The following is a 24821-nucleotide window of genomic DNA, read 5'->3' as shown; positions in this document are numbered from 1 at the left end:
TAATATTTATGTAAGAATGTGATAGTAAGCAGATTTTTTGACAAGCCCCATTTACATGATACATTGTTCCAAAGGGTGTTTAAGTAGAAATGCAGAAGCACTGTACAAACCTATTATTACATTTGAAAAATCATTAGCCTCAAAGGAGTAATAATGGTCTTCTTTTAAAATCGTGAATATATTTTTGATATCTGTATTGAAAAAAACTTTATAAATACGCAAATTTCCATTCAACAAATCCAAAATAAAATGCACTAAAAACTGGTATGTAGACAAAAGTTTATTTACACCATACAACATTTTAAATATTTTTTACACAGCTGCAGCAGAGAAAGCTACTCAGAGCTTTCTAGAGAAAACTGCAATAATAAAGATGTGAAATATATTATTCATATAAAAGTGAGATTATTACTTTATTGCATTTAAAGCAATGAAGAATGTAGCTCAACAAACATTCATTTAATGACAAAAACTTTGCTTTTATATTATAAAGTAAAAAGTGTAGTAATGGCCAAACAGACTGTTATAAACTTTAAAAACTGCATAAATATATACATTGTGCTTCATGGTGAAGTTTTTTGAAAACTAAACCATATGAAGCGGTTACAACATGAATCGTTGCTTGAGGTTTATCTATAAAGATTACCTTACAAATCCATTCCACGGGTACTTACAACACAGGATGGTCAGAACTGTACACCTGGTCGTCTCTCCACTAGCCTGACTAGTGAGAAGTTACCATAAGAAAACACCACTGACGTTTGGCACGTGGAGGTCCTGACACAGGATAGTCACACTGTTCAGATAGAAAGGTCAGGCTTCCCAACTCCTAGTGTCAGTGCAATCAACTGTTTAGTTTCCACCTCCGTCCATTTTGACTTTGCTAAACTTCTGTTTGGAAGTCACCCTCCTGCACATCCAGAGGCAAATTCAGACATTTCTCCCATTCCGCCGGCCTCAGTTCCAAAGTATCCTTTGCCTCTGTATCTAAGACATTGATTGTGGTGTAATGTTGGTAGTCACTGGGGTTTTTGAAAGTTTCCCATGGATTCTTGTTTGGTGCTGGGTTTTCCTGTGGAAAAGAGAAAGAAAGATAGTCATGTATTCGAGGATTAGTGGTGCTGCTTGTTGATGTTCCCAGCGAAAGAGCGTGTTTGTAACCTTAATCCAGTTTATATGATTCAGAGATGATTTGTAATTGGGCCAGCTGCAGGAAATAGTTTTGATTTCAGTTTTCTTTCACTGAACAAACCGATGAACACCATCTCTAAGTTATCCAGCAATCTTCAGGAATTAAAGGAAATGAATAATATTAATAATACTGTGAAAGGCAAAGTACATAATATTTTGTGGTGTACATTTTACAAAATGTCAGTATGGTTACATGGTCAAATAGAAAGGAAAGTTGAAACACTGCTAAGATTCAATGTCGAAAATACTAGTATTATGGCAGAATCTTTTGTGGGATAAATAAATTTGAGAATATTTAATGGAGTATATTATTTAATAATAAAAAGACTTACCCAAACTAACAGTATTTCATAAAAATTAGATCATTATCTTTATTTAGTTTTTCTCAAGAAACAAATCTTTTTAGTGATGGGTGTTTAGTCCAACAGTTAAGACACCACTTGGGAAGCATGCATCCCATGTTAGAGGGCCTGGGTTTATTCTTATTTCCACTCCTGATTCTAGATTCATGTTAATGTGAATTCTGGGAGGCAATGGTGAGGGCTTAACTACTTGTGGACTTACCACCCCTGTGGAACATAAGGATTGAGTTCCCAGCTCCCGGCTTTGGCTTTGTCAGCCCCTAGCTATTTATGGGATTTGACCATCTCCAGGTTTCTGGGGACTGAACCAGCAGATGGGAGATTTTTCTCTATTTCAATCTCTCTGTTTCTCAAATAAATAAAATAAAATAAATAATTTTTTTCAGATGAAATCATCTTTCCTGGGATATTTAAATGCTGCTATATTCTCTTGTTTTGTGAACTATTTTTTTCTATGTATTTCCCACTATTTTCTGTATAGTTGGGTGAGTGGCATACTAATTTAGCAAAAGTCATTCTTCCCTTCAATGACCAGTTTTGTGGTGAACATAACTTGTAATCCAAGGGAGCCTTTCAAAATGTCTGCAAGCCATTATTCCTTATTATGTTGTATAGCACACTTCCCCTTATTATTTCAGAATTAAAGTTTACGTAGTACAACTCCACTCAGAGTTGCCAACTTGTTATATTTTAGCTAAGTGTTGTTTGAAGAGTTCTGTAAATGAGAGAATTTGAATGGGATAGATTAAGGGGAGTATCTTCAAAGAAGAAAATCATAACTGAAAGTTCCTTATAAAAGAAACAAAAGGGGCCGCTGCTGTGGCGCAGCAGGTTAATCCTCCATCTGCAGTGCAGCATCCCATGTGGGTGCCGGTCTGAATCCCTGTTGCTCCACTTGAAATCCAGCTCTCTGCTCTTGCTCGGGGAAGCAGGAGAAGACGGCCCAACTTCTTGGGCCCCTGAACTCATGTGGGAGACCCAGAAGAAGCCCCTGGCCCTTGGCTTCAGATTGGCTGCTATGGCCATTTGGGGAGTGAATCTGCGGCTAGAAGACCTTTCTCTCTGCTTCTGCCTCTCTGTAACTTTGCCTTTCAAATAAATAAGTAAATCTTTAAAAAAAAAGTAAAAGAAAACAAACTAAAACCGCCACTGGATAAACTGATGGATACTGAAGCATATAGCATATTGATTAAAATTAAATCTACTCATTGTCACAAAAGGAAATGCCATCAGTTATAAAAGTAAAAGTCATCAGTTATTCTAAGTCCAGGTTTCACTCAATATAGACTCTCCTGACATTAAATCATTATTCATGAGAAATAATTTAACTTTGTTTTTTGAATAATTTTTCTACGTTCAATTTTATACCAACAAAGTCTATCAAGATTTATGTTTTCCTCTTCAAAGAACAACTTTAAATATCTATTACCTCTAAATTCCTGTTTTTTAAGATTATTAAAATGGTTTTAGAAGCCCAATATTTGAATCTTATCTTCACTTTTCACTATGTGACATTGTGTTTAGTGCGAGTACTATAGTTTTTGAATGAGTCCTTCCTCCCAAAATCTGGCCCTCGAATGATTATATTAACAAATGGAATGTACAGTCATGATCAAATTATTATTTGGGTTCCACTCAATGTAATAAATATCACCTCAAGCTATGGGTAAGAGAAAAAGAGAGAAAAACAATTTATAGAAAAATTAATCATACATAGATGTTATTTTTATAAATTCTCTATACACTATACATTTTCTTTTTCTTTTTTTGACAGGCAGAGTGGACAGTGAGAGAGAGAGAGAGAGAGAGAAAGGTCTTCCTTTTGCCATTGGTTCACCCTCCAATGGCCGCCGCAGCCGGCACACTGTGGCCGGCGCACTGCGCTGATCCGAAGGCAGGAATCAGGTGCTTCTCCTGGTCTCCCATGGGGTGCAGGGCCCAAGCACTTGGATCATCCTCCACTGCACTCCCTGGCCACAGCAGAGAGCTGGCCTGGAAGAGGGGCAACCGGGACAGAATCTGGCGCCCCGACTGGGACTAGAACCTGGTGTGCAGGCGCCGCAAGGCAGAGGATTAGCCTGTTGAGCCACTGCGCTGGCTACACTGTACATTTTCAACAATTAGTATTACTCAAGGAAAAAACAGCTGTACATAAAGAAATAGTAAGATGTTAACTTTTTGGATATGTGTAGGGGATTATTTAATTATGTTGTTGTTAAATATACTAAAGTCATGAGAATTAGAGTCTTGTAGTTCTCCCTTCCTTCATTTTTCCTTTCTTCCCTCTTTCCCTCTTTGCCTCCCTTCAACCAATATTTATTTATCAGCTACTCTGTGCCACACATCATATTAGACACTAGGAAGGATAAAATGATAAATAAAATATGGAAAAACAGCATGGTCCACTAGGGAACTTAAGATTTAAAACCTGATACATGCAGGTCCAAATTTCCATTCCTCTATTTTATATGAAAGCAACATTGAGCAATTTACTTAATGTCTCTGAACCTCCACTTGAGTATCTGCAAAACAGCAAAATACTTTGTACTGTGGATCAACACCTACCTTGTGAGGCTACGAGAGAGAGAGAGAGAGAGAGAGAGAGAGAGAGAGAGAGAAATTGACAGAATAATTCCTGAAGATTTAACAAATGCTTTCCATATAGTAACCATATTTACCATGGAAGGTACTTACAGTTAAACAGAGATATAAAAGATAAATGTATAACATGGTCTAGGAAAAGTGCTGTAAGGATTAAGCGGAGGCTAAAAAGCAGCACATAAATCTTTCTGAAAAAAGTGTTAGGATTGGCAAAGCAGGATGAGCTGGCATTGAAGATATGTAGGTTGTTGAGGGTCTGGTTTTGGACAAGTATATTAGGAAATAAAATAAAGTATGGAAACAAGAAAACCGTGAGAACAGGGACTTGTTTATTTTACTTTGCATGGGAAAGAATTGCAGGGGAAAAAAAAGCAAGCAGGAGAAGAACTGGAAGTCAAATCATAGGGGGTTTGAATGTCAGGCTACTCAATTTTGAATTTATTTTGTAGGCAATAGGGGACTGTTGAAAACTTAGGGCCACTACAATGGCCTAAACCATGAATCAACAACTAAAAGGTTCACCAATATGAATTTTGCTGAATCATGTCCATAGAATGGACAGCTCTTAAACAAAGAGCTGTGTCTAAAGGAGTCTTCTGAAAATCTTTAGTTTTATAGAAAGTCCAATTCATTCAACTCTGAAAGGATTCAAGGTATGTGAAGTATTAGTGCATTTGTTTGAAAAATAAGGTTCTGAAACCCTTGGAACAGGTGTGATTTCCTTTTTATACTCTGAAGATCAAACACCAGAAATACATAAACTAAAATAGCCAATTTGGGGGCTGATATTTGGCATGGTGGTTAAAACATCGCTTGGGATGTCCATGTTCCAAATCGGAGCAAATGGGTTTAAGTTCTGGCTCTGTTCCGCACCCCAGCCTTCTGTTAATGCTCACTCTGTGAGGCAGCAGGTGATGTCTTTAAGTAGTTTGGTCCTTGCTGCCCACATGGAGACCTGGAGTAAGTTCTAAATTCCTAACTTCAGCATGGCCTAGACCCACCTGTTCTAGGCATTGGGGGAATGAACCAATGAATAGGAGATCACTCTCTGTCTTGGTCTCTGTCTCTCTGTCTCAGCCTGTCAAATAAAATGAGAATAATTAATTAATTAATTAACTAATTTAAATGGCCAATTTTAAGCTTTAGTAGAATGTCTCAATATGATTCCAAAGAGTACTATTTGTCATTACAGGACCTGTTGAATTTCCAAGGGATTCTAATAGCGAGTCATAAGTTAATTCATAAGGTGGGCTTTCTTGTCCAACTCCTGTGGCATTACCAGGCACTTTCAGCTGAACTGTGGCTCCCACCAATGTTCACAAATGTGTGGACCCCCTTTAGTTCAAAGTGTAGGACTATTGTGTCAAGTAGTCAGAGAGGGAACAGGATCTGAAGAGAGTGAGGAAAGAGCTGGTGTCAATGGATACTGCCCACAAGTCACTCATTTCCTGTAGATTGGGTGTGACATGAAGGAAACCTACAGACTCTCAAATGGATTAGTGTAGTATTTTCAATTATGCAGCTGTTGGGTTTTTTTTTTTTTTTAAGCTCAAGTAGAGGAAGGAAGACATGTAGTTCAACTGAAGCATGTGTGTTAAAGCACATGCACAAATTAAATATAAGCCAATATGCACAAAGCTTCCAACAATGCTGATTTGGTCTTAAACTGCATTGGTAGTTAGAATGTTAGCTGATTATGAGAATTAGGAGCCTCCCAAAATGTGACATGCCTGCTTGAGTGCCCCTGTAGTTCACAAGGCTAGGAACAGGTTTCCCTCCTTCCATCCTTCTCTCTTTTAATCCTTCCCTTTCTTTTCCCCTCCGTTCCTTCTTTCTTTCTTTCCTTCTTTCAATCTACCTTTTGGTAGGGACAAAGGAAAAGAGAATGTGTTCTAAAAGAGCAAGAATTTGGAGAAACTGCTTGGGAAAAAGAGATCTTGACTATGAATGATTTGTGAGCCATATTCAAAGTACAAGTTTCTTCTCTGGATATCATTAAACAGTGCCTTTTCTTTGTAGTGTGATTTAAATGTTTTCCTGCCTGGAAGCAGGAAAATGGATTAAGTGGTCTTTTGGTTTCCCTTTGATTCCCCAAATTCTATTACTCTGCATAATTACCATCATTTGCTGTGCTAGGCAGGTGTAAGTTAGCAGCATGGGAAAAAAAAAGGAAAAAAAAAAAAACAATTTATTTGAGGTTTAAAAAAATCTTTCTCTACCCAATTATGCAATTTTTCATTAGCAATGTGCTGCAATGAATTATGCGACTAAATTAAGGATAATGAACTCACTCACATACTCATTATTGATAAAAACTGAATAAGGAACTCATTTTTTTTTCTGTTCTCAGATATTTAGGACAATACTCAAGCAGCAATAACAGCTCTATCCTCTCCACTCCTAGCTTCCCAAATGGTAAATATTTATAAATCTCTTCTAGAAAAGGCATGCTGCTGCAGGGATGTGGTGTAATTAGTGGACTATTTTGGTTGTCAGGAAACTGAGATACAGATATTTGTGCCATTAATGATTTAATACCCAGACTGAACAACAAGGGGAAATTACAATCATATTATAGCAGTCAGCCAGCTGTATCTCTTGCATAAGGCTTTCAGATTTGTAAACATAACCCTTTCCTTTTTTTTTTTCAAGCAAATGACATTTCTTCGATTTATTTCAATGTTAGCTTTCAATATTTCAAAATGAGTAGCAAAATGTATTTAGGGCTAATCTCAATGGTGTAATTCTCATTTGCCTCATAGCTAAAAACTGACAGCTTAATATTAGCAGTAGATGAGAAATAAGTACTCATTATGTATGAAGTACCTTCTACATGCTACCATTGTGCTGGTGATAACAAATAATGCATGACTCTTGCTTTAAGGACGAAAATAGATTGACATATACATAAACTATTAAGAGATCACTTAAGAGTTAAAGTGGACAGTATTCCTTATAACCCTCATTTAACAAACACAGATTGAATTATCATAGCCATGCAAATTGATAGCAACCATTTACTAATAGCTTACCATGATAAACATTGTACCAGTTCTAAGAGGTATAAAAGAAAATCATGGATAGTAAATTCTTGCTGTTCAGCTCTTCACAGACTAACCTTACTAATCAGGAAGCTGGTGATATGACTCATAAAAAGCATATGGAAACATCACTAGATTTAGAAAGTAATCAAATATGTACATTCGAGTAACACACACACACACACACCTAACTCTATATATCAGTAAGAGGAGAATTACCCAAGGACTACAAAGAGTGTGAGGCAAAGAGCGAGCAAGAATAGGTATCAGATGGCAGTCCCAGCCTACCTCAGTTTACCAAACTGTAAAGTGCCATACTTGCATTTGAAAGTGTTGTGGGGATCATATGAGACATATATTAGTTACTGTTTTCCATCATCCATTTAGGAGAATGAAATTGAGGTTTGGAAACATAAGTGGGGTAACCTGCTCAAGATCAGACAGTTCTTAAACTTTCAACTACCAATGCTCTTACAAAGAATTATGAAGTGGTGACTGCTCTGAACATATAGAAACTGTACAATGTTATTGTATTTAATGGAGTCAGATGCTAAAGTTGTAGTGGTGCGAATGAATGAGAAGTGAATGGTTATGACCAATAACCAAAGTAAGCGAGTCACTTGGAGACAAAAACCTACCACAGTGATTTCAGGTACCAACTTTATATATTTAGTAATTATATTTTAGGACATTAAAATGGCAAGCTTCCAAATGAAATTTAAAATTAGCCAACTATTTAGATATTTGAATTAACTGAATTTTAACTCATGTTTTTGGCCATGGAAGCCAATGCATTTTTTGATATATAACCAATTCTAATTAAAGCTTATAAATGGAGGGCCTTTGAAATGTAAATAAAATCCTTAAAGACTCTGTAATCTCTACTTTGCCTATTAATACTGTTCTCAAAGTACATTTTTTGAGACTTACTATTTCTTTATGTTCATGGTAGTTTTAAGCTCCTGAGACTTTTCAGGATTCCAGGAGTGAAGGGATAATATCTGTACCATGTACCACCTAATGTGGCACCAGACACTGATGAATCAAAGCATACTCACCATACTGCTTGTATTTGGTATATCCCGAAATCTGTCCAAAGTTTGAAATTTCTGATTTAGTTCCTGAAACAGTTCCATATGCCTCTTCCTTGTATGCATGACCTTCTGCAAAAAAGAATAGCATGGCTCTCATTCCTAATTTGATTTGTGTATTTTAAAAATAGATTTAATATTTTTATTTTAATAATGAGGGAATTAAGTTTGGCAGGAATCAGGAGTTCCCCCAAAATGCCACAAATGCAAATGGGTTGCATCAAATACATTATCTCTGATCCTGCATTTCTTGAACATGCAGAATATGCTTTTTCATTTTTAAAGATTTATTTATTTGAAAGGTTCAGACACACACATATACACACACACAAAGAGAGAGAGAGAGAGAGAGAGAAGAGGGAGACAGAGAGCGAGAGTGAGAGAGAGAGATCTTCTAATTGCTGGTTCACTCGCCAAATGGCTGCAACAGCTGGGGCTGGGCCAAGTCTAAGCCAGAAGCCTGGCACTTCATCCAGGTCTTCTACATGGGTGGCAGGGGCCCAGGCAATTTTACCGTCCTCTGCTTGTTTCCCTTATGCATTAGCAGGGAGCTGGATCAGAAGTGGGGCAGTTGGGACTGGAACTGGCATCTCTGATATGGGATGCTGGCATCTCAAGCAGTGGCCTTACCCAGTGCACCACAACACCAGCTTCATGAATAGATTTTTCTATTTACATGATTACCATAAACTAGTTTTTTTCCAGGGCTGGAGTTATGGCTCTGCAGGTTAAGGTACCACTTTCAACAGTTTGAATCTCAGCTGTTCCGCTTCCTTTCTAGCTTCCTACTTATGGGCCTAGGAAGGCAACAGAAGATGGCTCAAGTGCTTGGGCCCCATCACCCAAGTGGGAGATCCGAATGGTGTGCTGGGCTCCTGACTGCAGCCTGGATCAGTTTTGGCTGTTGTGGCTATTTGGGGAGTGAGCTAGTGGATGAAGATTCTGTCTTTCCTTCTCTGTGTGTATCACCCTGCCTTTCAAATAAATAAATAAAATCTTTTAAAAAATGAACTTTTTTTCATATGGGTGCATCAAAACTGCAGCAATAATTTCTGCATAAGATTTTCATCACTCAAATATTAAAAGACATTTTACAAAAACTGCAATATTTTTAAAAATATTCAAAAATTTGGACTTGTCAAGTACCTGAATCCCTGATCTTCATCATGGGAAATATTACATTTTTATGTTTTATTTCTATAAACACTAAAATTCTTGCTGGCTATCCTAAAGGAGGAAAATTCTGGGCCTTTCCATTAAGACTGACTCAATACAATAAAGTGTCTAAACATGTGTAAGATCTAAATCCTTACACTTTCCAAGTGAACAATGATTGGGCTTTGCAGAAGGAAAAATCTGACTCATAGGCTTCATTTATTTGTTTATGAATCATAACAATTAGGATTCAGAGCATAATTTACATGATTAATAAACTAAAATCACAAATACAAACATGAATATTAATTCTCTTCTTCCCTTTTACAGTCTTTTCTCTTAACATCATTATAACTCAACAAATGGAGTAATAAATAAAAGCAACCCTAGTATAAAATGATATGCATTGAATCTTTGTCTATTACAGAGCCTTTAATAGAGCACTAACAAAGAATAGCTAAAGTAATAAATCCCTTGAATTGGCAAATGTTGTTTTAAAGGAGAAAATGGCTTCCTAAATTTTGATTTTTAAAATTAAAATTCAATATTTCAGTGATACTCTACAATTATGCCTTCATACTTCATTAAGTATGAAGATACAAGATTTTACAGTATTTAAATCATATACTTCATAACTCACCAACTGCTCACATAGTTTGCATAGATATATTCATGTCTAAGCTTATGCTTTGAGTGTTTGGTTAACTGTTTCAACTACTAAATATTTTCACAAGAATTTGCTTTGAAAAAGAATTAAATCTTTAGAGAAAAATCTGAAATGCATAATTTTCTTTTAAAAAGACGTTGGAGAGCACTTCATTCCTTGAGGAAAAAAAAGGCAAAAGAAAAATGCAAATTGAATTCTGAAGTATTACATAAGCTTATTCTCTCTTATGCAAATTTTAATTTCCTATATTGAATGAATTTATATCTAGGCAACACACTATTTACCCAGTCTTTGATTTTAAAAGCCAACTTTGATGTGAGGGAATTCTGCCATTTTAAGTCTTGAAATAACCGATTTCCATCTTTGCTCCTCTTATCTCGAGGAGTTGGCTGTTGAAGAATCAGGTGGTTGAGGATGAGAACATGGCAACATTACTCATGATGAGGACATGAAACATAGCAAGCAATTACAGAGCAATTAACTTCCCATCAGTTTTGGGGAGAGCACACAAAACAGATTTGCAGGATTTGCAGAGAAACACCAGGCAAACATAATTTGACTAGTGATAGCTGATGGAGATTTATGAAAGAGAAGATTTGCATAAGCAACTCAGCAGAGGGATTTTGAGGACCATGTCGCTGGAAAACATAATGCAGTACATTCCATACGTGGGGAAACAAATACTCCACACAACACCAGGCCCTAAGACACTAACTGAATTAAGACTGTGCCACAAGGAACATTTTCTTTAAAAAAAATCTACTGTTGTTAGAATACTAGCCCAGCCTCTAACTCACAAATCATGTGTTTTTCGTAGTAATAAATCTTACTATATAGAGTTGTTTTTTTACTTGGTGCAGTCTTTGTCCTATGTCACTCTGCTGCTGTTTCTCTAGGGATATTTCATTCTGTCATTTAATACATATTTATGAGCATCACCTTATGCCAAACACTGGAGTAACAATGATACACAAAATCTGACTGAGTTCCTGCCCTCTGTAACTTAATTTCAAATGGAGGACTTAGATATTAATACATAATAATTCAAATAAATATAAAATTGAAACTGTGATGAAGAAAACATGTGGTGTTGCTATGAGAGTAAGTGATAGGGGGACTTGCTAAGATAAACCCAAGTGAGACAATCCTCAAATTTCAACATATTCATATTTAACTTGAAAATTCTCAAATTATTTTTTCCTAAGACTTCATTTATTCTTTCTTGTCCATTTTCTAGAATCCAGAAGATCCTATGACTGAAAGCGCTGTCCTCAACGAGACATTTCCTCTCCAAAGATAAAAAACTCATTCTCTTCTAGAATAGCTGGTGCCAGAGGTAGAGCACCTTTGTTCTGAGATACACATCTAATAATGTCTGTGAAGTCTTCATTTATCCATCATCTTACAAGAATACAGACTTGCTTTGTGGAGCTGTATCTTCCCACATTGTTGGAAATGTCAATCAAGGTCCTTATTGTTCCCTGGAAGAGGTGACTTAGTCCATATCCTTCTACTAAAATTGTCTTTTGTCAGTTAGTCAAAGTCATTACATGTTTCTTGTAAAAAAAAAAAAAAAAAAAAAAAAAAAAAAAAAAAAAACCTCCAGAAAAAACACGTTCAAGAAGCAAACCAAGTATAAGATATGCCCCATGGAAAAGAAGGTTTCTTTATCTGATTGAGGTTGTATAGACATAATCTGACTGAATACGCATTTCCTGATTCTGAGCTGGATACATTTTATCTTGAGTTTGAACGCTAGGGCATATTTGGAAAATACAAAGTTATGGTGGTTACCAGTGTTTTATAAAAACAGAAAGCATTGGAAAATGTTCTACAAAGGTTCAAGAATGCTATTCTTAACAAATAAGCTCAAGGATTATAAAGTGAAATATGGAAGCAAATGAAAATTGTGGATGCTGAAATATAGTGCTCTTCTTACCTAGAGACATTAATTTCAAGTACATCTTCATGCCAGATAATCATTCCAATCTGAAACTGCCACCTTGGCAAAGCCAGAAATCACCATAGCAATGATGGTCTTGTGTTCTGGCAGAATTGTCACGTTGGAGCTGCCATTAACAGCTCATGTCTTTGACATGAGCTCAGCTTGATTTTCAATGCCTGGTTCCTCCTTATTCACAGTCTCAAAAACATCTTTCAGCCTTTATTATTAAGGAAGGTTCCATTTATAGAAGTACCAGCTTCATAGAGAATATCAGAAAGTTTCTAATGTAGCAATATTCTGGAATAAAAACTTAGCTGTGATTTAGTTTTTATAAGTATTAAGCATTTTCCTTTATTTATTTACTTGTATTAGTATTTTTGTAGTACTTATGTCTTTGATGTTAGCTACCTAATTAGAAGCTTTCATGCTTATAAATTTTATCAGTCAATTTTAATGGCTATTTTGGAACTTTACTGACCTTAGGGTTCATCATTTTCCTTTTTGTGGAATCTACCCTGCTTTCCAAAGAAACTGAGTTACATGAAAAACTCAGCTTAGGGGGCCGGCGCTGTGGCGTAGCAGGTAAAACTGCTACCTGCAGTGCTGGCATCCCATATGGGTGTGCATTCGAGTCCCGGCTGCTCTACTTCCGATCCATCTCTTTGCTATGGCCTGGGAAAGCAGTAGAAGATGGCCCAAGCCCTTGGGCCTCTGCACCCACATGGGAGACCTGAAGAAGCTCCTGGCTCCTGGCTTAGGATCCGTGCAGCTCTGGCCGTTGTGGCCAACTGGGGAGTGAACCAGCGGATAGAAGACCTTTTTCTGTCTCTCTGCCTCTCCTTCTCTCTGAGTAACTCTGACTTTCAAATAAAAAATAAAACACTCAGTTTATAACTCGGTTTTTTTAGTCTTGTAATGATGGTAAAATTCTAATACATGAGGATTTTTAACTTAAATAAATAGATGTATTTTGATTGGTGATATCTACAGAATTCAGGCTCCTTTATTATAATGCCCATCAGTATTAGAGGCTTCTTTTGTGGTAAAGATAAACACATTGTAATTAGTGTTCCTTCCACTCAGATTAATATCTCACATTTTTTTGAAGCTGTGTATGAATCCTCGTCCTGAGAACACCACCAACCTAGCTGCATGGAAATGTTCTCTCCTGAGTAGCTTATTTCCTTAAAGTTTCTATTTTTGTAATTTAAGAGAAGCAGTCTTTGCAACCTTTTAATTGTTGATATTAGAGGAAAAAAACATAGGTTATAAAATACATTCATAGTATTTCAGATATTTGACTAAAAAATGAGGACACAACATAACCCTCCAGGAAACTCTCCTAGCTTCTTTAAGGACTTGGAAGATGCCAAGTCTAAGAGATTTGGATCTGGAAAAATTTATGTTTAGATCCCAGTTCCATCACTTTCAAATTGTGTGGTCTGCCACATGAAATCCAATCTCCTTTTAGAGGCAGTTTTAGTAATCAGACTTACCTTGCAGAGTTATTTTGAGGATAAAAAGAAAAGGATAAAAAGCACTTAGCACTGGACTACACTGATAAGAGCCACTTAGGAAATGGCAGGCATTGTTATATTTCTTAATCCTCACAATAACTGTGGGAGATAGGAGGCATTACCTTCACTTTACTGATTAGGAAACTAAAGCTTAAAAAGGAAAGTCTCCCAAGCTTACAGGAGTGGAGAGCTGGAATCCCTTCTGAATCCCAACTCAGTTCTCTTTGTATGCTGTCTTACATGCATCTCAAAGATTCAAAAAGCACTCAACTTTTATATTTTTAGGTTTCTGATTATGACTGATTCAGACAGAATACAACTGAACTAATATAAGAAGGATTATACCTTAAGTAGTGAGCCCATAATCTCTAGATATTGATTCAATCTGCAACTCTCCCATAGAACTGTAATTATGTTTTTAAGGCCTGATTTCACACTTGTCTCTGAACATCTCTTTGGTAGTGACTTACTTATCTACATATCTTTGACACTTACACAATGCCTGGAATTCAGCTGGCAATCAACAAATGTGTACTGAATAAATGAAATGAGTAAGATGACGTAGATATAGAGCAGGAAAAGTACCATTGAAGTGTTGTCTTGGAGTAGAAACCATCTTTTACAAACTGTTTGGAGGTTTTCACTTTTAAATTAGAATTATGAATCATGGAGTTAGGGTTTAAGTTGGAAAGATAAGTAAGAGATATTCTTGCATATAGACTTTTTGAAACTGAGAGAAACTATCAAAAAAAGTTGGAGAATCTCTGAATTATAAACTTTAGAGTATAGTGCCTGGAAATCACTGACTGAGAAGAACTAGAGTCAGATTTGTCTGAATTACTTTTTCTAATCTTAGAGTTTTGTACAGTGCCATTGTCCATTATCCACTGCTTTGTATATGAGCACTTTTTCAGAGTGGGCTATCTTAAGCCAACATCAGAACTCCTAATAATGAAGAAATGCATACTGTAGGAATTAAGATTAACTTTTAAAGCTGTATTCTAAGATTTCCATAGCCATAGTCACACTGTGTCCTTAAGATAGTGCCTGTAGCCCCGTGAATGATGTCTGATATTTCATGGTTCTATATTTCAAGTGTGTTTGTACTTGAATAAATATGTTTCCATGGTTTAAGAGAAACTAAACAAAGGGTTTGAAAAAAAATGAGTGTATATTTTTTATTTTGCTGCTGTCAATCAAGAGTATATTTGGCTTTAAACACATAATTTTGCAAGAGTTTAAATTTAGTAACATAGGAAAGATGGAGATAGTCTGTGACCAAATTGCTCAAACTTTTCCTCCAAAAGTGCTACAGACTTCACTTACTATTGGGGTCAGGGAGACAGCAGGAAGGGCCCATGATGAACAAGACATTTCTGATTTTGATACTAACACAAATTTTACCCTCTATGTAATAGCTTAGCTGGTTGCAATGATATAAAATTAATATAAAATAATGTTTTTAACTTGACCGTGTTTGCCCTAAACTTCCAATAAAATTTCCTGTCCCCACAAAGATGGAGCATAACTATATATGTCTTTTTTTGCTATCTGCCCTCAACCACTATCCCCTCAGTTTGAGAAGATGAATTCAGTGGCTGTGTGGGGGCTACATGATTGCCACAGAAGATGTGATAAGATACAGCTCTGTGCTTTTAGAAGAAAAGGTGAAAGTACAAATATTTCTATCCATAGATGTTTAACAGGAATGCAGACTATTATCTATTCACAGTTTCACAGTGCATGTCTAATTGCATTTCTGGGAAGTCCTTGATCTTTGTTTCAACCTAAGACAATTTAAACAACCTGCCTAACATTTATTATTCAATATCCTGTTGGGCACCTTAATTGCATAGTATTAAAGTGGAACCCATCCTAAATATATGTCTCCATGATTTCCCTGATTGTATTACTGGTACTAGCAGAAGTCCAAGGTCATAACTGCAGTCATCTCTTTTCTGCTCTTTTACTTTATGGTCAAGAACCAAATTCTACAGATTCTGTCTCTGTAGCATCTCTGTGCTAATTTTTCCACAATGTCCAGGCAGAGGACTTTATTATTTCTATGACCAGACACTAGTATTCATAATTCAACTTCCTCTTTCACCCTATTACAATCTATCCTCCATATTACTGGAATATTAGTGTTTCTAAAATCCTGTTCATAGTAAATCACTCTAAAAAGACAAGCAAAACAAAGTACAATAGACATCCTTAGCAATAGTTAGTAGCAGGTTTGGTAAAAACTCCTTCTGCTGGGGTGCAAGAGATACTTCCAAACTTACCCTCTTTATTATTATTTTCATCCTTAGACCCCAGTTTAAGTGCACTTTGATTTGCTTCTTGTTTCTTGGGCATGCTGCTCATGATCATACTTCCATGCCTTTTCCTCTTAGAATTTTTACCTACTATTTGTACCTCCTCAAGTTATATCTGATATGAATATCTTTGAAATACAATGTGGCTATCTTGGAAGTGCCACCTCCATACTTGTCCACTGTCTATATTAGTCTCTGCCTTAACTCAGGTATGACTTCTTGTTAAAATGAACTGCATTGAAAAACAATTTTATTTTCTATTATTTATTCAACAAAAATGAATTGAATGCTTACTATGTACCAGGATCTGTACTTGGAGCTGGAAATACAAATGCAGTGAGGTATTTAGTGACTGAACATAGGAATAATCATCACAGTATTATCTGAATACTTTCTGGAAAGCAAGAATCAATGTTTATGATTTATGACTCAATGCATCTATTTGTTTAAGAAATGCAGTGTTGTTCTGCAGATTCGCTATATTAAAGGAGATTTGCCCTAGGTGTAACATTACCTAGCCACAGTGTTTCATAAATATATGAGTTGAAAAAATATTATTATCATGAACAGACTCTGGGGAGTGTGTTAAGCTTTAAACCTGAAAAAGGGAAGATGCTTTCTGGAGTCTAGGAGATAGTCCTTCAATAGTAAAGCTTTTAAACTGGCCACTGTATGGTTAAGTTTGCTGGGGGACAAGTCAGGTCAACAAACTTCCCATAAATTTCATCCAGCCTGAACTAAAAAGGGGAAAGGCTGAACTCTTCCTCAAGGACCACCTTTAGCAAATAATTAGACTATCCATTTTGAAATTTATCAACATCTGAGGTATCTGCCACATACCTGTGATTGCACATGAAGCAAAGAGGAATAGCATTAAGTGATAGCAAAAAATAAATATTTTTTTTTCTGATAAAGAAAAGGTAATATATCAAAGTTCCCCTGCTCAAACTTTGGCACCTACAGTAATCATACCATAACTACAGTAACTAAAGGGCTACAGAAAATGCCCAGGTCCTTTTGCTGTACTTTCTTTCCATTATTAGCAAATGCTTTGTTAATACTGTGGTTTTATGTGTGGGACATAAGGAAGAAGTATCAGCTGAAGGAATCTGCTACCAGTTGCCATAGAGAACAGACAAAAAAAGAACAGTTTGTCTAATGCTCCAACAACACAGCATGATTAGATTTCTTTTGAGTGCTTGTGGTTATATAACTTTGGTTGGTTTCACTGAGGTTTAGTTTTAGATCTAGGTTTTTACTATAATTTGCCACTGATGCCTAGTGGGCTAATTCACACCTCCTTTTCTTTGTACTAATGTAACAACTCATTGCTTTTAGGACAAAAATATAAATGATATGGCCTTCTATTTTAGGCAAACTAAACAATTGGTAGGAAAAAGCCTTAAAATACATGATTGAAACAGATGTTAAATAATAGATAGGTGAAGAATTCTGAATATTTTCTATTCAAATTTATAGTCTTGATATTTTTCTGCTAAAAAATGTTGGATCCAGTGAAAGATACATCCTATGCCAGGTTACCACAGAGACTCTATAGGAGCATTAAAATTTGATATTTATTAAGGTCAGATTCTTTGTCATTTCTTTGTTCTTGTAGTCTGAACTAGTACCAAAAAACAAACAGTTTTCTTTGAATCCCACTCAAGGAAAGACCACTGCTCATCACTGAAGTAAATAAAAATAAGTTCTACTTTTCACACAGACTGCACATTGTGGTATGACAACACTCATCTACATCAATGAAATGAATAAATTAAGATTTCCCGCGTTCCAGGAAGCTTCTGTAATTTTAGAAACATCAGTTAAACGTATCAAGTTCTAGGTATGTATCACAAGGGTACAAATATGCTGGAGTAATTTATAATGTATTATATCCAATTATGTCAGCAGGCTAGAAATCATATCTAATTATCAAAGATGCATTTATGTGGTGATGAGACATCATTAATTTTATGCTTAGCATAAGTTGCTGAAATGGTATGATTTTGGCAATTTCTAGCATCAATATTCAAGCATTAATATAAATTCAATGTAAATTAGAAAATGAAAATCTTTATCTTGTTTACATGTGTGAAAAGGCAGTTCTAAACACAGAAGCACATTGAACCAACACTTGCTATTGGAAACACAAACCTGAATGTATCACAGAGAACCTAAACAACAAGAATCAGAACAAAAAGCAAGTAAGTCCCAGAGAAAGCCTAGCTAATCAGTCTAAATGTCCTCACAGGATCTCTCCAGGTGATTACTAGAATAAAAGGAAGAAAAATATTTTAAATGTAAAAGTCAGGAAACAACAACTTTGATTCCCACCATAAATGTTCTTCCTAGCATTTATATCTTACTTTTCCAGAAAATTTCATTTTAATGTACACTTTAAGCAGTTAGATCACTTTCTACAATTATCTATACAGTATGGATTTTAATTAAAAATGTTTGGCTTATTTAATCAAACTAGTAGTACCTCCACTAAGCTACACAGAGTAACATATTTAAGGAGTTATATATCAAGTTTTAATTCACATAATTAAAATTATAAAAGAATTCCCAGAAGCTTACCTCAAAGTCAAGGTCTGAATATCGTGATTTTCTTCTCTGATAGCCAGTGTTTTTAGAGAGAAGGAGAAAATCAATAGTTATGCTTAGTCATTCAAATAAAATGAAAAACACTTTCAATTATCCTGCTTTTTTGTATTATACAAATTTCCTTCCAGTAAAAACATGAACATTTTTATGATTCCAATATATTACATCATATTATTCCATTTTAACTTTGAGCTTCCTTTAAACGGAATAACATAATACTGAATATTTCTGAAGTTGACTTCTTAATCCTAATTTTCAGTAAGGAGAGGTTTTTCCTATGAAAATGTACACAAATATTTCAATCCTGAAGCAATAGTTTTACTATGGCAAAAATAGAAATACAGAGGGTTAAGTATTAAATGGGGAAAAAAACCCAACTACCTCAAGATCTTCCACCTACCAACATCTAGATTACATTTCTATGAAATTCCACCGGACCCTCTGTGTAAATCCCAAAGTTCCTGTAGTTTTATGCACACATTTCTTGGAATCTGATAGTCCTCCATGACAGGAAAGTCCTCCTAATTGCTGGCCCTTAGGAACTGAAGTATTTGCTCTAATTCAATAAAACCAATAACAAATATTCCATACCCCAGAAAAATGTAGATATAAATGTTTCAGAGTGTTCCTCTACAGCTCTGAATCTGTTTAACCATTCCCGAATCTCGTTATAGATAAATATGCATTAATGAAATAAAGTAATCAGGCAGTAGGCTTGATAAAATCAGGAAACATTATTAAAATGAAATTAATGCAATCTCATGTGATGACATGATTTTCATGATGTTGGTGTGGGGAAAGCATTTTTCGTATCTGCTCCAGGAAGCTACTGGGATCTTAAAATGGCTGAGGTTCAGAGGGATGATTCTGATAAACTTGCAAAAAGTCCTTCAGATTTTCAGAGAACAAAGCAAATATCCACTATAGATTTTAAAACCTTTTATTATATTTTTTGGAGGAAGTGGTGATGAAATGCATAGAGTATAATAAATATTTAAAGCAAGGAATACTTAGAGGCAGCTGGGAAATATGTAAACCATTTGGCAAACTTCTGTTCTACTTTTCTCCCTGCTCCCCTCACAGTACCTGCAGTCTTAACTTCACTACCTGAGGAGAGAATCATATGCAAGACAGGAGATGTAAGAGATTCTGTCCTATCTTGTCACTGGTGAACATTAGGCAACGAAGGAAAGCAAACATGTAATTTATTGAAAACTGTGATCAAATCTCTGTAGCTGGGCTTCCCATTGTTATTACTAAACCAGAACCTCACTGTGTAACTTACTACCCAAAGCACATTTCTGCAGACCAAAGAGGATATAACAAAATAAATGTTTCATTTTAAAAAGGTGGAAAACTTCTGAAATTATTTTATTTTGGTGCAGTTGTTTAGAATTGGGAATACAGATGCAAGTGCAATCAAGAAGAGAGCAGAAAGGAGACTGCTTTGTTAAATGGAAACTCAGCATGTTGATCTCATTTTGTCCTTGTCTCCAACATCACCCTGGCTTCTCCCTGGTGACATCCCAGAAGTAGCAAAGTATGTGGGAAGGCACTGAAGCCAGTCATCACCCTGCTATTGTTATCTAACTGTGCTGTCTAAAAATCAGGCTCCGACATACTGCACCACACTTTGCAGCAATATGCTAGACTAAATGTCAGTGTTTCCATTCTACTGCTGGATCCTTTGCTTTCTGGGCACTGTGACTCAGCACGACGTTTTTGTAAGTATACATTAAGCAAAATTCTGTCTTAATACAGTAAAATCCGAGCATGAAAACACTTAGTTTTAAGCAATTATACAACATTAGTCATGAGCACCACATTGCATTTGAAAATTAGAGTGAAACTTATGAAAAAGGTATAGCTAGCTCAACAGTTAACAGGGCCTTCTGCTACATGTGCTGAGTGCTGAGGGGTTCTCTGTTGCCAAAGGTGGTGATGAACATATGTTCCCCTGCTTATCTCTGAATGCAGGGCTGTGTTGCCTGAAAACTGGAAACGTTGATGAGTACATGTCACCAAAGGCTACATATTTCAGAAGCAAGAGCAAAAGATGAGAACCTAGAAGAACACCAGAGAGATTTTGCGTCTGAGAACAGATGTCAGCTAAATCAATGTGAAATATGGAAAAGAAAATGGATGTACTCCTACAAACAGATCTCTCCCTCTATCTAATTTTATTAAAATTAAATTGTAATATAAGGGTATAGTGGAACTGGCAGTCTTGAAGGATTAGACTAAGTAATGAACAAATGTAGCAAACAGATTTTAATCAAAAGAGCCTAAACGGGAGTGGTGGCAGGTGGCATGGAGTGTGTGTGTCAGTGGATGTGAAATAAAGCAGTGAAGAAATCAGAGAGTGAGGCAAAATATAAGATGCTTTTTTTTTGAGTCCAAAGGAGCTAAAAATTCATGTAATCTTATTTAAATATCCACAACACTGTCCAACTATTTCAACCTTTGTTTATAAGGTGCTTTCACATTTGGACACAGTAACCACCCTGTGGGATGGTCAAGGAAAATATTTATTATCTCCATTGCACGGATGAGACAACTAAGGACAAACACCAGTGCTACCTCGGAAGTAAGCAAATGAGTGGGCTTGAGACTCAGCTCTTCTGACTTGAACCCCTGGGTTTTTTGTTTGTTTTTTTCACTACTACCTCACACTATCTGCTCAGTGACAGACAGGTAAAATTTTATAGCCAGGATGCATGTGATATTTGGCCTCTGATAGTTAGTAGAACTCAGTTAGAATAATTTAGATGATTCAGGCAGTCTAAGGCTGATAGCGGAGGGACAGAGATGCTATCTAAGCATGAAACGAAGTCAACTAGATTAACTTTTACATGTCAGTTGTATTCTGAAAAAGAAAATTTATGTTGAGTAAAGTCAGTTGATTAACTGAAAAGTGATCCCTGTTAAATTTAAGAGTGGAAAAAGAGAGGGAGGAGATGTACAATTTGGGACATGCACAATCAGACTTGCCCCAAATGATGGAGTTAGAAATGTGCCAGGGGATTCCAATACAATCCCATCAAAGTGGCATGTACCAAAGCCATCTCACTAGTCAAAGTGATCAATTTCAGTTCACATTCGATGGCTCTGATAGGTCTAAGAATCAAAGGGATCACACAAACAAGACAAGTGTCTGCTAATACTAACTGATAGAATCAAAAAGGGGGAGAAAGATCCAACATGGGAAGTGGGATACACAGCAGACTCATAGAATGGCAGACGTCCTAAACAACACTCTGGCCTCAGAATCAGCCCTTAAGGCATCCGGATCTGGCAGAAGAGCCCATGAGAGTATTGTAGGCATGGAAAGCCAAGATACCATGGAAAAGAAAAAAATAAAAGAAGAAGACCTAAATGAAAGATCTCTGTGAGTGAGATCCCAGTGGAAAGAATGGGGCCATCAAAGAAGGAGGTACTTTTCTCTGAAGGGAGGAGAGAACTTCCACTTTGACTATGACCCTATCGGAATAAGATCAAAGTCAGCGAACTCTAAAGGCTTCCATAGCCCTGGCAACACATGACTAGAGCCTAGGGAGATTACTGACGCCATGGACAGGAGTGTCAAATTGTTAAGTCAGCAACAGGAGTCACTGTGTACTTACATCCCATGTGGGATCTGTCCTTAATGTGTTGTCTAATGTGCAGTGATGCTATAACTAGTACTGAAACAGTATTTTTACACTTTGTGTTTCTGCATGGGTACAAACTGATATCTTTACTAATTATATACTGAATTGATCTTCTGTATATAAAGATAATTGGAAATGAAAAAAAAAAAAAACCTGGTGTTAAATTGGAAATGGCAAAGAAAATTAATTAATTTTTAAAATAAAATATTATGTAGGATCTCTGTCTTTAATGTGCTGTACACTCTTATTTAATGCTATAACTAGTACTCCAACAGTATTTTTTTCACTTTGTGTTGATATGGGGGCAAACTATTGAAATCATTACCTAATATATACTAAACTGATCTTCTGTATATAGAGAATTGAAAATGAATCATGATGTGATTGGAAGGGGAGAGGGAGTGGGAAAGGGGAGGGTTGTGGGTGGGAGGGAAGTTTTGGGAGGGGGAAGCCATTGTAACCCATAAGCTGTACTTTGGAAATTTATATTCATTAAATAAAAGTTTAAAAAAAACTAATAATAAATATGAAATTTCTGATATAAAAAAAAGTCAGTTGAATATCATTCTAATGTAGGATAGCTCATGAGTGATGATAAAATAATAGTAGCATGCTTATCTACCTGCAGATGTGATTCTTTCATTGCAAAATCTAGCTTATTTTTAGGAAGTATTGAGCATTGAGAACATGATAGTATAAGAAAAGAAATAGAGTTTTCAATTTAGTCAGTTTTGTTCTGTTTCCACTCATGATATAAAGGCAATATATCAGAATGTTTTTCAAAATACTGGAGTTTGTTGAAGTTGTGGCTGACTTACATCTTCTGGGCTCTCTGGAATGCTATAGTAATGTATGAAAGTGGCTAGAAATAATGGCTATATGTTTAAAAATGAAAATTAATTAGGAAAGGTGATTTTGCCATATAACAGGTTTTCTGATAAGCTGATGATTGCAAAAATGCTACATGTAAACTTAAAGTAAGCCAGCATGATATTGAAATATTTTATGAAGTTTTAGGTCCTTCTATTTAAGTGTCCCCACTTTCTCAAATAACTTGATAAAAATAATACTTTTTAACTAACCGAGCACCAAAGGGGAAACCTGTTGAAGTGAAATGGACACTATGAGAAACAGTGACTTGATCAGCCCTTGTCCTGACTGTTGAAATACAATGTAATACTTTATCCCTTTTAGTATTTTTTTTTGTTCTAGTACTATTGGTTGAACTCTGTAATTAACACACAATTATTCTTAGGTGTTTAAATTTTAACTGAAAAGTGATCCCGGTTAAATATAAGAGTGGGAATAAGAGAGGGAGGAGATGTACAACTTGGGACATGCTCAATCAGACTTGCCCCAAATGATGGAGTTAGAAACGTGTCAGGGGATTCCAATACAATCCGATCAAGGTGGCATGTACCAATGACATCTTACTAGTCCAAGTGATCAATTTCAGTTCATAATTGATCACACTGACAGGTCTAAGAGTCAAAGGGATCACACAAACAAGACTAGTGTCTGCTAATACTAACTGATAGAATCAAAAAGGGAGAGAACACTCCATCATGGAAAGCGAGATACACAGCAGACTCATAGAATGGCAGATGTCCTAAATAGCACTCTGGCCTCAGAATCAGCCCTTAAGGCATTTGGATCTGGCAGAAGAGCCCATGAGAGTATTTTAGGCATGGAAAGCCAAGACACTCTGGGAAAAACAAACAAACAAACAAACAAACAAAAAAAAGAGGACCTAAATGAAAGATCTCTGCGAGTGAGATCCCAGTGGAAAGAACGGGCCATCAAAGAAGGAGGTACTTTTCTCTGAAGGGAGGAGAGAACTTCCACTTTGACTATCACCCTGTTGGAATAAGATCGAAGTTTGCAAACTCAAAAGGCTTCCATAGCCTTGGCAACTCATGACTAGAGCCTAGGGAGATTACTGATGCCATAAACAAGAGTGTCAAATTGTTAAGTCAACAACAGGAGTCACTGTGTACTTACTTCTCATGTGGGATCTGTCCTTAATGTGTTGTCCAATATGAAGTAATGCTATAACTAGTACTGAAATAGTATTTTACACTTTGTGTTTCTGTGTGGGTGCAAACTGATGCAATCTTTACTTAATATATACTGAATCGATCTTCTGTATATAAAGATAATTGAAAATGAATCTTGATGTGAATGGAATGGGAGAGGGAGCGGGAGATGGGAGGAGGGTGAGTGGAAGGGAAATTATGGAGGGGGAAGCCAATGTAATCCATAAACTGTACTTTGGAAATTTATATTTACTGAATAAAAAAATTAAAAAAATAATATTTTGTCACAATAGGTGATGTTCTTCTATTCTGTTTCCTATTTCTAATTTCCTACTTAGAACTCATCCCAACTCCAATTCCATTCTCAATACTCTATGAAAATCCTTCTTGTCAATGATCTCTAAGCTTCAACTTATAAAATTCCAAATTCAATTTTCTATCCTTATCTTATGAGACTCTTGGTGCTTTTGTAAGTTATCCACTTTTTCTTTTTATTTATTGGTTGATTGATTTTCATCTACTTGGAAGATGGGGAGAGGAAGGGAGGAAAAAAGGGAAGGAGAGACAGAGATAGAAAGAGAGAGAGAGAGAGAGAGAGAGAGAGAGAGAGAGAGAGAGAGAGAATGAGTATCTTTCATCC

The 24821-nt window shown here is 36.1% G+C and overlaps 1 protein-coding gene across 2 annotated transcripts in view; it reads right to left on the bottom strand.

Annotated features, from left to right (window-relative positions):
- Positions 1-516: 516 nt before the first annotated feature.
- The window catches only part of ADGRB3 (adhesion G protein-coupled receptor B3), an 862679-nt gene continuing 838374 nt past the window's right edge, over positions 517-24821 (bottom strand). For both annotated transcript variants that reach the window (XM_062187566.1, XM_062187567.1), the window contains 3 exons: positions 18469-18504; positions 8254-8358; positions 517-1072 (listed from right to left, as the gene is read on the bottom strand). In XM_062187566.1, coding sequence (XP_062043550.1) covers positions 884-1072; positions 8254-8358; positions 18469-18504 — 330 coding nt within the window. In that variant the 3' untranslated portion in view covers positions 517-883. The remainder of the gene's footprint in view (positions 1073-8253; positions 8359-18468; positions 18505-24821) is intronic.

The sequence above is a fragment of the Lepus europaeus genome, chromosome 3, assembly GCF_033115175.1.
Source record: "Lepus europaeus isolate LE1 chromosome 3, mLepTim1.pri, whole genome shotgun sequence".
Lineage (NCBI taxonomy): Eukaryota > Metazoa > Chordata > Mammalia > Lagomorpha > Leporidae > Lepus > Lepus europaeus.
This window is presented reverse-complemented; position numbering and strand designations above follow the sequence as displayed.